This window comes from Papio anubis, chromosome 6 (genome assembly GCF_008728515.1).
Source record: "Papio anubis isolate 15944 chromosome 6, Panubis1.0, whole genome shotgun sequence".
In the NCBI taxonomy this organism is placed as follows: Eukaryota; Metazoa; Chordata; class Mammalia; order Primates; family Cercopithecidae; genus Papio; species Papio anubis.
In genome coordinates, this window is record NC_044981.1 from 51,882,247 (window position 1) to 51,894,805 (window position 12,559).

The window sequence follows — 12,559 nt, forward strand, 5'->3', positions numbered from 1 at the left end:
TGCTCTTGCACTTCCAGCCTCCCTAACAGTAACAAATGTCAGTTGTGTAAGTCACTCAGTCTGTGGTAGTTACAGCAGCCTGAACTAAGACATCTTCTTACACTTCCATAAACATCACTTGGCCTGTACTTCCAGAATTGCTTATAGGGAATGTTAAATATTTATATGAAAGCATAATGGAGAGAAGACAGCAGCAGATAGAACTCAGTGGCTTATCTTCAGGGAAAGCAGGGGAGGCTTAACGTAAACAAAAAGCTCATTAGCAGGTCCTCTGAAAGCCATGCAACTGAGCAGCTTATTTACAGTTCTGAGAAGGACCCCCTCATCTAGCCAAGCTCTGAAAGGCCCTAGCACCATAGGTCCCCTTCCCCCAGCCTCTTTCCCCCATGTCAAGCACTACAGTGGCTTGAAGGACACTTACTTCCACATTTTCTCTTCACAAGACTTCAGGTCCCTGAGAAACCTTCCAGCTCCTCAGAATATGGCCTAACCCATAACACATCCGGGATTTCTACGTCTCCTGGCTCATTTTTGTTTTGGGTGGTGGTTTAGAAGGAGGTATCCAAGGCAATGAATTTTCCTTCCATTTCTGAACTGGAAGGCTCACAGCCTCAGAGATGAGCCAAGCAGCAGAGGCATCCTGGGATCAAGAGGAAACTTCTTATTCACACAGGGGACTAGATGGGCAGAAAACTAGTCTTTAGGTTAGCAGCAGGTTAAGTAACAATCAGTTGTATCCCAAGTTAGGATCTGACGGTCTGGGCTTGGCCACAGGTATTTCTACCAAGGAGAAAACACTTTTTGCTTGCTTTAAGATTTATAGTTCTGTTCCTAAAAATCCCAAATTCTCAGCTGTGTTCACATGGTAAAGCTCATGAGAGCTGTGAGGCTTAACATTCTCTGTCCTGGAGAAAGAAGACCACTATCTGGTCTTTAATAAGAGAAAATCTAGACATATCACATTAGACTTAAAAGCAAGTGATTATTTGAGACTTAATGTTGATTTGTCCATAGCTCAGGTAGAGAAAGTCCTTATTATCCACGGGGCCAGCAAATCCACAGCATCAGCATCGCCTGGGAGCTTGTTAAGAAATGTGGGTCCCACCCCAGACTTACCAAGCCAGAATAACACCCCAAAGAGATTTGTATGTAGACTACAGTTTGATAAGCACTGCCCTAGGAACATTCAAATAAAGAAATTAGAGCTCTGAGAAAAGTGTGTTGCTCAGATGAACATTATTTCATGAACCGTGTGTGTGGGGGGCTGAATACTGATCCAAAGACAGGAGTCGAAGACAGCTCTCTGCAGGACTTGCTGACTCACAGTCTAAGTATCTCCTGCTTAGATTGCGGTGTGCACACAGCACCCAGGTTACTCAACATTCATTCACCATGTCCCCACTGACCCAGCACAACAGCAGTTGGGAGTGAAAAAAAAAAACAAATCTTCCAGTGGCCCAGCAGTCAATTCAGTCACACTTCAAGTTCTGTCTCCCCACAGGGGTGATAGCTACCAGCGGAGATAAGGTATCTGTTTGTCTTCATCACTATGCTTCTTTCGAGAAACGTCTGTGGTCTCAATGATAAAAAATAATTTCACGGTATTTGGGTTAATTACAAAAACCAAACTCTACAACTATTTGTTGAGCTGTGGAACTCACACACATTCAAAGGTTTCTGAATGAATGCTAATTCCACTCTTTTATTTCCTCATACCACAAACATTTTAATTTATCTGCCTTTTTACAACCTGATTTACACAAGCAAATTGCAAACGAAAACCAGGCATTCTTTAATCATCCAAAGTGCGTGTATAAAATATAGAACAAACCCTAGTATTTAAACATAAACAGGGGTAGCTGAAGCAGCTTTATTGCAATCTCTTCAAGTTAGCATATTACAGTTTAAATATTTATGCTTGTAAAGGTCTGCATAATCTACAATACAGAGTTATTTTAGAAGCAGTTAAGACTTAACTAATTGAAAAAAACCAACAAAACGTCAACGCAAAGCTGTAACAATTATCTGAAACTTATTTACAATTAAACATTTAGGGTCCTGATTTACAGAACTCAGTGCCTTTCATGATTTATTGATGAGTTTTATAGAGAAAGTAAGCAGTATGTAGAATATTCCCCAGGTAAAATCTGGAGTGAATGGCTTTTAAAGCAATCCATCAATATGCTTAACTAACAACTAAAGAGTAACAAAACTGTATACAGCAGCAATCAGAATAACAGGCCACAACAGAAGAACTAATGCCATTTTTGACAGTATCCTTGGTATGTGTAGGAAGAAAAATGATTGCCATCCCCCACCCCCCGCTGCCAACTTTTTTTATTAAAAAAATAAATTGTCCTTAATAATCACTATATGTGAATTCTGGGTAATAATCTCCTTTCTTCCCACAGAGTTGTGTTTAAACTTAATTCCTGCATCAGCAAATTTAAACAAAGAAAAGTTCCTTTGATAACAGCCATCAGAGTTCAATGGGTATTTATTCAGAGGGGAAAGCTTGGGGCAAGGTGACCAAGTGGTTAACTATTCCAATTGCAAAAGAGACATCATGGATAAGGTGCTAGAAACCCAAGATTACCCTTGAAGCACTTCAGTGGATTCAAGTGATTTAATGTACACAACAAAGGAAATGACAAAGGAAAATTAATGAAAGTGTTTTAAAGAGAAAAATTTCAACAAATCAGTTCCCAGGTAGTCTTTAAAAGAACAAAAATTTACAGTAAACATTTTAACTCTGGAATGCAAGTATTGTACAATTACCAGTACATTACATTTACAAAACTGCTTAGACAGTAGTTGCTCCAGAGTAAGAATTTTAAAATATACAAGCCAGTTCACGATGACTTTAGATATGTTATTAAAATACATTGTTAATCAAAAATACTTTACTATGTACATGTACACTGTATAAACTCTAGATTTGCCTACCAAAGAAAGCCTTAATCAATTTCTGGTTCACTGGCCCAGTACAATTCTATCATTTGGTCTTCGTATCATACACATGGGCTGAGAGGCATGGTACTGCCGTCAGTTCGTCAATAAAACAGTAACGCATTTTTCTTTCTGTAGAACGTCTAGTTGGATGAGTCAGTTTTACTTCCACCATATTTTACTTTCCTAAATGCTGATCCAAGTAACTCTGGGCATTCACATAATTCATTTGCAATTTGGTTACACTTCAAAATAAGGCTATAATTCATTTCATCAGTTATGACACTGTCTTGCTTGTAGTCAGGATGGTTTGCGATAAACTCCCTCATCCATCTGGCAACTGTCATTAGTTCTCCTGTGGGGCGGGGAAGCGGAAAAAAAAATTAAAACCACAGAAGTTTTTTTTTAATAAGTTGATATTTAGTGGTCGGCATAAACACAATTCTGGAGAGAAATCACTGTGTCCTTTTAGTGTAGCCGCATGGCAGGCGGTGGGAACATCTTTCATAGCGTTTGAAGAAGTCCTCCTGGGCAGGAATTCTAGGTTGCGGGCAGGCAATGAGAACACATACATCCAGTTTCTATGGTACCTGTTAGAGGCCACCCATATGCCGACACTGCTAGCTCTTAAGGGACAGGAGCCAGCACATGTGTACAAGAGCATGTGTCCTCCCGTTTGGCCAGAGGGCTAGGACTACAAATGCCGAGACTGCCTCAGAGGACTGTAGGGTCCCTTGAGCCATCTTTGATCAAAGAGGTGGAGAGAATAAAGAACAGTAAGTAGAGTGAATGAAGAGGGAAATTGGCAGTATACCATTTGAGGGGTGAGGCGGGGTTCTACGGCTATCCTTTGTGACTCCAGAAAGTGTACAGAAGCCTCAAGTTAAATACAGATGCCATTACCATTATTGCTGTCGCTTTATTAATAGCTGACAGCTCCCTTGTGCCAAATACTGTGTTAGGCACTGTAAATGTAACCTTAAAGCTAATAAAGAAAGGGGATTCTCAGGAGCCTCATTGTATGTACAAATGCAGGCTGAAGAACAGTTCAGCTTATTTAACTTACAGAGTTCCTTAGTCCTATAAAAGAGCCCATGATGATGTACAATCAACACAGTTGGACATAAATGGTAAGTAAACAATCCAGATGCCATTTCATCATCTGAGATGCCAGTGATTTGAAGATGCACCCCTATTTTCTGAACTGATAAGAAAAAAAGCACTGCTAATCTAAATTATGTGTCAAAGATTAAAAGGTGAATATAATTGCAGAGATACGAAAATGTGAAACAGTGTGCATGAATTAAATACGGCATTATTTTAAAAGACTTTAAGAAATTGAACATTCTAAGATTGTACCGTTCTGTCTACATTACGAGATTAAGAAAAACAGGTATCATACCAGATGCTCTCTTCTTAATTAGCTTTAGGTAGTTCAGAATACTACATCTGGTGTCCACATCTACTTCCATGTTTTCAAGGTAAGAGTTCAGAATTGGGATCAGTCCAGGAAACACACCTTCCTACAAGAAGCAGGACACGTTATGAACTCCCTGCCGGCGGATGTGCACAGTGAGGCATACTGTACAGGGCCACCCTCCTACCTTCCCATTGATGATGGTGTCTATGCTCATGAGGGTGTACTCCTCTGCAGCAAGCTCTGTGCTGTTCTGGGCCTTGCCACAACCATCTACCACTGCGTTGCCACCTGCCGAGGAAGAGCGTCAGGGGAGCTTTAGCAGCTTGTTGCAGCATAAGCTGACGTTAGAAATCTAAGATAATGTAATACCTTTGCAAATATCTTTCCTGAAATAAAACATTCCCTGCAAGACAGCATCTCGTTTCTGTGCTGCCTTCATGTTCTCATCAACCTAAGGGAGAAAAAGAATCACGACTAAGTCACAATATTCTTGATCGGACATACAGGTTGCAGCGCCTTCCTCACTTCTGCAATGAGGACTCACTCCCTTAGGGATTCTACGTTCTGCTCAAATGCTTCCCAGTGGGAGGAACAGGCTTTTTATTTATGAGTGACTGTGTCACTCAATCATGGATTGGTATGTGATTTTTTTTAACTAATCAGGGAATTTTAAGAGAAACGTAAAACCCAAAACTTATATTCATGTGGAATGTCTGTATTTCAAAGCACTTCTGTGACTGAGGCTTGCAATAGACATACAGTGTTGGGAGGGCAGGTGGCTGGTTCCATTTACATAGCAGTGTCTCACCAGGAGTCCCAGGGTAATGAAGGCAGAAGGCAGGACTAGAACCCAGTTCTTCTTCTTCTGTTTTTTTGAGACGGAGTCTCGCTCTGTTGCCCAGGCTGGAGTGCAGTGGTGCGATCTCAGCTCACCCCAACCTCTGTCTCCTGGGTTCAAGTGATGCTTCGTGCCTCAGCCTCCCAAGTAGCTGGGATTACAGGCCTGCGCCACCACACCTGGCTAATTTTTTTTGTATTTTTAGCAGAGACGGGGCTGGTCTCGAACTCCTGACCTCAAGTGATCTGCACGCTTCGGCCTCCCAAAGTGCTGGGATTACAGGTGTGAGCCACCGCGCCTGGCCTATAACCCAGTTCTTCTAAGTTGAATGCTCTTCCCCTGCTGCCTCGCCATTGGGGTTTTGCCTCCCCACTAGAGTGAGGAAAGGCAAAGACAGTTCATAGGTTGTCGTATCTGGAATAAGGTTACAGCCCTCCCAAGGGCAGAAGATCACTGCTTTTTGCCCACCTGGTGGCTCCAGACATGTAGACTCACTCATGAAACCGAAAACTGTTTCATTTGTGAATTCTCTACATCTCCAATGACTTTTTAAGACTCTCAAAGCAGAATTTAAAAAACTTTTTAGTAGTAATCCCTTATTTTCTATAATGAAATCTTATGTGGGACCTCAGTGTATACAATAGTGACCAGTTAGGCTGATGTGGGACAGATGGTACATAAACTCTCTTGATTACCAAATCTCCTCCCACATTAATTATGTGGGGAGTGCGATTGTTAACGGTTTCATTTTTGAAGAGACACACAGGACCTTCTGAACAATCTACATACTCTAGGAGCACACTCAAATAAATAGTATAAATTCCACCATGGCTGTGAACATCTGCTTTCATTACTAGTATTTGTTTCTTTTTTCCTTAGTCTTGTAAAAAGTTGATAATGACCACTTCTAATTTCTGCTTTTATGACTTCCTTTCAAAGTATATTTTATTTTGTTCTTTAGATTCTCAACTACTTAGATTCAAAATCTTTGTTTTACGACATAATTTTTCCTCACACACCAGCTCTGCCAGCAACCTACTGTCTTTCACTTTCCTATACAACCTGTAATTCTAGTTTTGGTGAATCTAAAATCTATACATTTTTAATTTCCAATGTTAAATTTCTCCAGAATCTCTCTTTAGTTTTAGTGGGAACGCATGCTCTATTGTGTCTACTTTTGAGAAGTGAAGATTTTCTTTATTTTTTGTAAATCTTACTCATGGCATCTGAAAAAAGATGTGGTATGAGATATGTAATACAGGCCATACAACCAAGCTTATTAACCGTGCCATTTAACTCCCCCATGGCCCTTCCCATCCTTTGATTATATGACCTGTCAGTTACTAAGTAACAGGCAAGGTACTCTGCTAAGTGGTTTACCTCATTAATCCCACATGGGCTTACAACAGCCTACTTATCCCCCTCTGGGATACATGTGGGAAACTGAGGCACTGAGAATAAGTAACTTGTCCAGGTTAAAAGCCTCCTAAGTAGTACCAGGGATTTATGCATTTAGTTCTCACATCAAAGCCACATATTACCCATCACACTAAATTCTTTTCATGTTACATTTCATGGTACAAAAAGGACCACAGCTTTCCTATCTTCTTGCAAGAATATATAAAACTACTTTCTCTATCCCATTTAATAATTTCTACCTCACATTTTGCCTGATATCGCTTTGCCATTCCTGCTATCATTCCAAAAGGTCACTATGCAGTTCTTCCCAGCATCTGTCCTTGTTCTAGGTATATCTTGTGCAAACTGTGTTGTTGCTATTTTATATTATCTGTTTTAGCTGTTTAATAGGATAGAGTTTAGTCTATTCAAATTTGTTTGCATTTTATTTTCACCATTTTATGTTCTGTGGGCTATTGTTTCTTCACTCCCCTGGCCCCACACCCAATTTTGTGGCACTGAAATGTATTCCTGGTTCATTTTACCACCCTTTTAGCCAGCAAGTTTAGGAGTAATAAATCCTGTTTCTATACTATTAATAGTTTTCCTTACTTTTAAAGAGGTAGTTTTGAAATTATAACTCTCTAAGTGTCAAGCACTAATGAGTATCTGCCACTCATCTCCTTCCATATCCCCTTACTAGGTGCTATGGTTTGAATGTTTGTGTTCCCTCAAATTCATAAGCTGATGCCTAATGCCCATTGTGACAGTATTAGAAGGTAGGGCCTTTGGGGGGCGATTGGCAGGACCTCCTTTGGGATGTCATGAAGGCTCTACCCTCATAAATGGGAGTAGTGCTCTCATAACAGAGACACCTGAAGAGCTAGTTAGCCCCTTCCACCATGTAAGAACACAGCAAGAAGGCACCATGTATGAACCAGAGGGCAAAAGCTCTCACCAGACACTGACACTGCCGGTGACTTGATCGGGGACTTCCCAGCCTCCAGAATTGTGAGCAATACATTCCCGTTGTTTATAAACCACCCAGTGTAAGGTATTTTTGTTACAGCAGCCCAAACAAACTAAGACACTAGATAAGACTTCTGGCATACTTTTAGCCCTAACTTGATCCATTCAGTTTTGTTAGAATCACCTGAAATTTAAAGAATAATTTGGATGAGAAGATAATTCTGTGGTTGTTAATTCTTTACCTCTCGAGATTCTGAAAACTTCTTTCCATCCAGCATTTAATGTTGCAAATGAGAAGTAGTATCAGTTGATTTTTTCCCCCTTGGCAGGTCTCCTCATATTTCCTCTTGTCCAGACAGTTAATTTTCTCTTTGAAATTAATAAATGCCTACATTTGAGTTAAGTATTTGTCTCATCCTTAAGGGAGACTTATTAAGGAAAAATTCTATTATTTCCTTGATTATTGTATTTTATATCTTTTCTATATAAACTATTCTCCTCTTCTAAATTATTACATAAACATTGAATTTTCTAGAGTTTTCCAGGCTTCAGGTTTTCCATAATTTTCATTTCTTCACCATCCTGCTGGGATTAATCTTAATTTGGTCTTCTAAGTCACTACCTTGGATATTCAACAACATCTGCACTACTGGTGAGAATACTCACCATTAAATAAGCACCATCTATAATGCTTGTTTTATGGATGTGACTGAACCTCTATAGAATTTGTCTGAGGCCACTAATTAGAATTCCTTTAAGAACACTTTCCAAAGCTGAGCATGGTGGTTTGTGTCTGTAATTCCAGCTACCTGGAAGGCTTGGCAGCAGGAGGATCATTTCAGCCCAGGAGTTCGAGACCAGCCTCAGCAACATAGTGAGACCCTGTCTCCAAAAAAGGTTTAAAAATTAAAAATAATAATAATAATTCTTTCCAGTTTCTTATCTTTTTTTTTCAAGAGATGGGATCAGGGCTGCACTGGAATTCCTGGATTCAAGCAATCCTCCTGCCTCAGCCTCCTGAGGAGCAGAGATTATAGGTGTGTGCTGGGCCCAGCTTACTTCCTTGAAGTAACCAAGTTTCACTGAACAGAGTATACCCTTGCAGGACCAGTTGGGCCCCTCTCTTTAAGGCTGTTAATTGTTCTCAATTTTCTGTTGCCTTCCGGGCATCTATTCTTATTTATAAGCAAAGGCTTAGACCGGTAGCTTACATGCAATCTCTCTTAGATGGATTTGGTCTCCCCAGTAGGTAGGCATGAGGGCAATGTGGGCCCACAGAGTTCTACGAGTGATCTTTGGTCTGGGTGTGAGGAGCAGGCAGGGATGGGCTGACAGTCTGACTTCCCTCAGGGGGTGTGGGGATGGGCACAGTCTGGCAAACCGCTCATGGAGGAAGGAGATGCCCCAGGGGCAGATGCTGGAGCTAAGCAGTTTCATTCCTGCTTCCATGTTTGCTGTGACAGGGCTGCCCTACTTCTCCATTCTCTGGCCCTAAAACCCTCAACCAGGAACTCCTGCGGCAGGGCCCTCTCTGTTTAGCAGTTTTTTCCAGCCACTCTCTGCCAAGAGGAACCCTGGCCCAGAAACCAAAGGCCTTCACCTCCTCAGCTACTGCCCCACCACCCACAGCTCTGTTCCCTCATCACCTGGAGTTGTTCTGCTGGCAAACTGCTCCCAGAAAGCGTGGTTTTTGGTCTTCTGGGGGGCTGATGAACTCCAATTTGTTTTTCTGACAGTCCAACCCCATCCAGATTCTTCAGAAACATCTCAAGTTCAGTTCTACTGAGGATACTTTTCCCGGCATTCCAGCATTTACACTTTCCCTCCCCATCCTGATTTTAACATTGTAATCAACCTGGGATTTTGTAGTGAATGAAATCAATGTGTGGGACTACTTCTAGCCATCAATCACCTTGAATGGAAAGCGTCTAGAAATTAAGCTTAGGTTTAAAAGAAAATAAAGAATAGGGCTGATGGAGAAACATTTTATTGCAAAGGGTAAACAATTCCAAATGAAATCAGGTTGTAAAAAAATGGCATATATAAATAAATATATCTACAGATAGATCTATACCCATCACCGTAAAGAAACATATCCTTACCTTTGACAGTGGAATGAGAAAATCCAATTTGTACGAAAGGATCACTCTGGTGAGCAGTACCACGAACACCACATAGGCAGAGTTCTCAAAGTCTGTTAATTGCACCTAGACAAGCAGAAGCTCAGAGAAGTTACAAACCAACTACACAAACGTGCTCTTCCCTGACCCAGGCCCCTCCTTAGATCATGTCATTCCCAAGCCATCTCCTAATTCCCCATCTGGGTCTGGAAGCCCTTTGCCCACATCTATTCTCAGAAATCAACCCTCTATAACTTGGACTGACTTGTTACCATGCACATACTTAATTTTTATTTTATATTTAAGAGCCTTCTGACAGCAGCATCAGAAGGGTGATGAACAGCTGGCAAAAGAGTACTTTTGAGTCAGTTCTTGCTGATGCGTGTGTCTTACCTCCATGGGTCGAAATTCTACTCTCCATCCGATGTCTGAGTTTGGAGGAGGGGGTTTAAATCTCATTGTCTGCCAATTTGTGGACTGAATATTCTATGATACAAAAGCAGAGAAGAAAACCAACTTTTCATACATCTGGGAAAATATTAAGATGATCTGATATTTAATTAGGAAAGAAGACCGCTTACTGTCCATACCAAATTTCTTCAACTGACAAAGACAAAAAGGTATAATTTAAGATTTTCTTGGAGTGTGCTCTTTCAGGAAAACAAAACAGCAAGTGTTTACCAAAAGCTAGAGGCCCTATCCCTGCAAGCTTAATCCCACCCAGCTCCTACTCCCTACCTCCCACCTAGCGGGCAGCAGCTGAAGAGCCACGGGGCCCCCACCTTCATCCCTGAGAGTTTTAGGAGCCAGCCTCCCGTTCCAGGTGACACTGGACACTTTCATCTGAGAACCCTGTCACACAACAGTTGTTTCCTTTCTTCCTCCTCTCCTGGGAATGCTGCTGCTTCAGTGACCCCAGAGCCTAAGAAGGGTAGCTGTTTCTCAAGACGCTGAGAGAGAGTTCTTTCTTGGCCCTAACCATCTTGGGATCTGATGGCAAGACTGGAAGGATTTGTATCTTTTGTGAGTTTGGTGGGGGAAAGAAAGGGGATATAGGTGTATTTCAAAAGGTATATATGTCAATGTCCACATATAACATGACACAGAAATAAGCCTATGAGAAGCCTATCTACAAAAAAAAAAAAAAAAAAAAAAAAAAAGGGATGACCTAAAAAAAAAAAAAAAAAAAAAAAAAAAAAAAAAGGTGGTATGTCTGAAGCACTGAAATAACTGATCAGGTTATTTTTTGTGCAGTGTATGAATTTTTCACCACTAGGCAAATAAGAAAATACTGAACAACAGCGAAACAATATAATCAGTGAGATAAACAGTAAGAATCGTAAAATAAGAGTACTTGAAACCAATTTTTCATTTGTTCAAGTTCTTTTCTGCACTGGGTAAATGAAAGTCTTATGAAATTTCTTTTGTATTCTTCACAGGTACAGAAAACTGCCTCCCCATGTTGGTTTGTGAAGTGAAATGCATATAAAACAGAGGATTCCAGACTCTCAGAAGTCAATAAATAAATAAATAAAAATAAAACTGAGGAGATACCTCAAAATGGTCAGACTCATTAGCATCATCCAGGTGTATTTTCTCTTCAAAAAGTGTCAGTGGGTCTCTAATAAAGAGATGAGCAACATGCTGGGCCAGGAGATGATCAATGCCTGCAAAGAGATCATATGGGAACTCACTGCAAAGCAGGAGATACCCCTTCCTCTTAGTCCAGAAAGACGACAGGATAGCTCAGGAAGTTTGAAGAAAGGGTGTCTAGAAGCTTGAAATAGCTGGTTTGATTAGTATCCTCACCTCGCCCAGTATTTTATCCTGCGGACACTGCGGAAATGTCAACGTTTTATTCACTACTTACACAATGCCTGCTGGGGCACTGGTGTGGACCTACACACAGACCTCCAAAGCAAGCTCCTTTTGCTAAAAGTCAAGAAGATCTCACAAGTATTTGGAACCTGAAACTTTAGGAACAAGCAGCCTCATAAGGAAAGTTAAAGACTTCACACTAAAAATAGAAACCAGACCAGGAGTCAGCAAAAAAGTGTATAAGAGCTTTGAAGAACTAAAGGCGTACAATTAAACCCAGAAAGATGCAGTGGGAACCCACCTTCCTGCAACAGCTGTTCGTAGATCTCTTTATCTATCGTCAAGTCGATGTCATTATATTTCTCACCACACTTAGATAAATAGCTGTCTATTGAGTCATATCGGGATTTACTGATCCTATAGTTATTGTTCTTCAACGGCTAAAGATTAAAAATATATATAAATGAATATGCTATATAAAATGAGTTGAAAATAATATATTTTTATATATGATAATTATATAAAAACCTCAACATAAGATACAGAAAAAAAGTTAGAGAGCCCTGAAAAGTATTATTAAGGAAAATTATATTTTTTAAAATCTGAAGGTAATTTAAATACCCTTTTTTTCTGGTATGATTTAAATATACTCTTTTCTTTTACAAGCAGATCACTTTCATTCTTATTAAGCTAGGGAAAATAAATGCTAAGGTTAAAAGCAAATAAATAAATAAATCTATAATGTAAGATAGACCTATCAAAATAATTTATCCTTTAAAGTTTATTTCTACTTAGAAAGCATGTTCAACAATTTATGAACAATTACATGAAGACCAGAGCAGCAGTAGTATAGCCCTGGTTAAGAATATCAAAAACACTTATAAGGGCTCCTTTAAAAACACCCCTGGTTCAGGTCCCATCCTAGAGATTCTTATTTAGTAGGTCTAGGATAGGGTCTCGGTATCTACTTTTAAAGATTTCCATGGGTGGTTCTGATGCACACCCCTTGCTGGAGAGAGGCAAGGGTTACTTTACAGTTCAACATGC

General features: G+C 40.2%; 1 protein-coding gene across 2 annotated transcripts in view; it reads right to left on the reverse strand.

Moving 5' to 3' along the window:
- Positions 1 to 1,639: 1,639 nt before the first annotated feature.
- GCLC (glutamate-cysteine ligase catalytic subunit) overlaps positions 1,640 to 12,559 on the reverse strand; it is a 48,199-nt gene continuing 37,279 nt past the window's right edge. For both annotated transcript variants that reach the window (XM_003897747.4, XM_021937379.2), the window contains 8 exons: positions 11,814 to 11,952; positions 11,249 to 11,361; positions 10,088 to 10,180; positions 9,677 to 9,781; positions 4,739 to 4,820; positions 4,554 to 4,657; positions 4,352 to 4,472; positions 1,640 to 3,304 (listed from right to left, as the gene is read on the reverse strand). In XM_003897747.4, the coding sequence (XP_003897796.3) occupies positions 3,093 to 3,304; positions 4,352 to 4,472; positions 4,554 to 4,657; positions 4,739 to 4,820; positions 9,677 to 9,781; positions 10,088 to 10,180; positions 11,249 to 11,361; positions 11,814 to 11,952 (969 nt within the window). In that variant the 3' untranslated portion in view covers positions 1,640 to 3,092. The remainder of the gene's footprint in view (positions 3,305 to 4,351; positions 4,473 to 4,553; positions 4,658 to 4,738; positions 4,821 to 9,676; positions 9,782 to 10,087; positions 10,181 to 11,248; positions 11,362 to 11,813; positions 11,953 to 12,559) is intronic.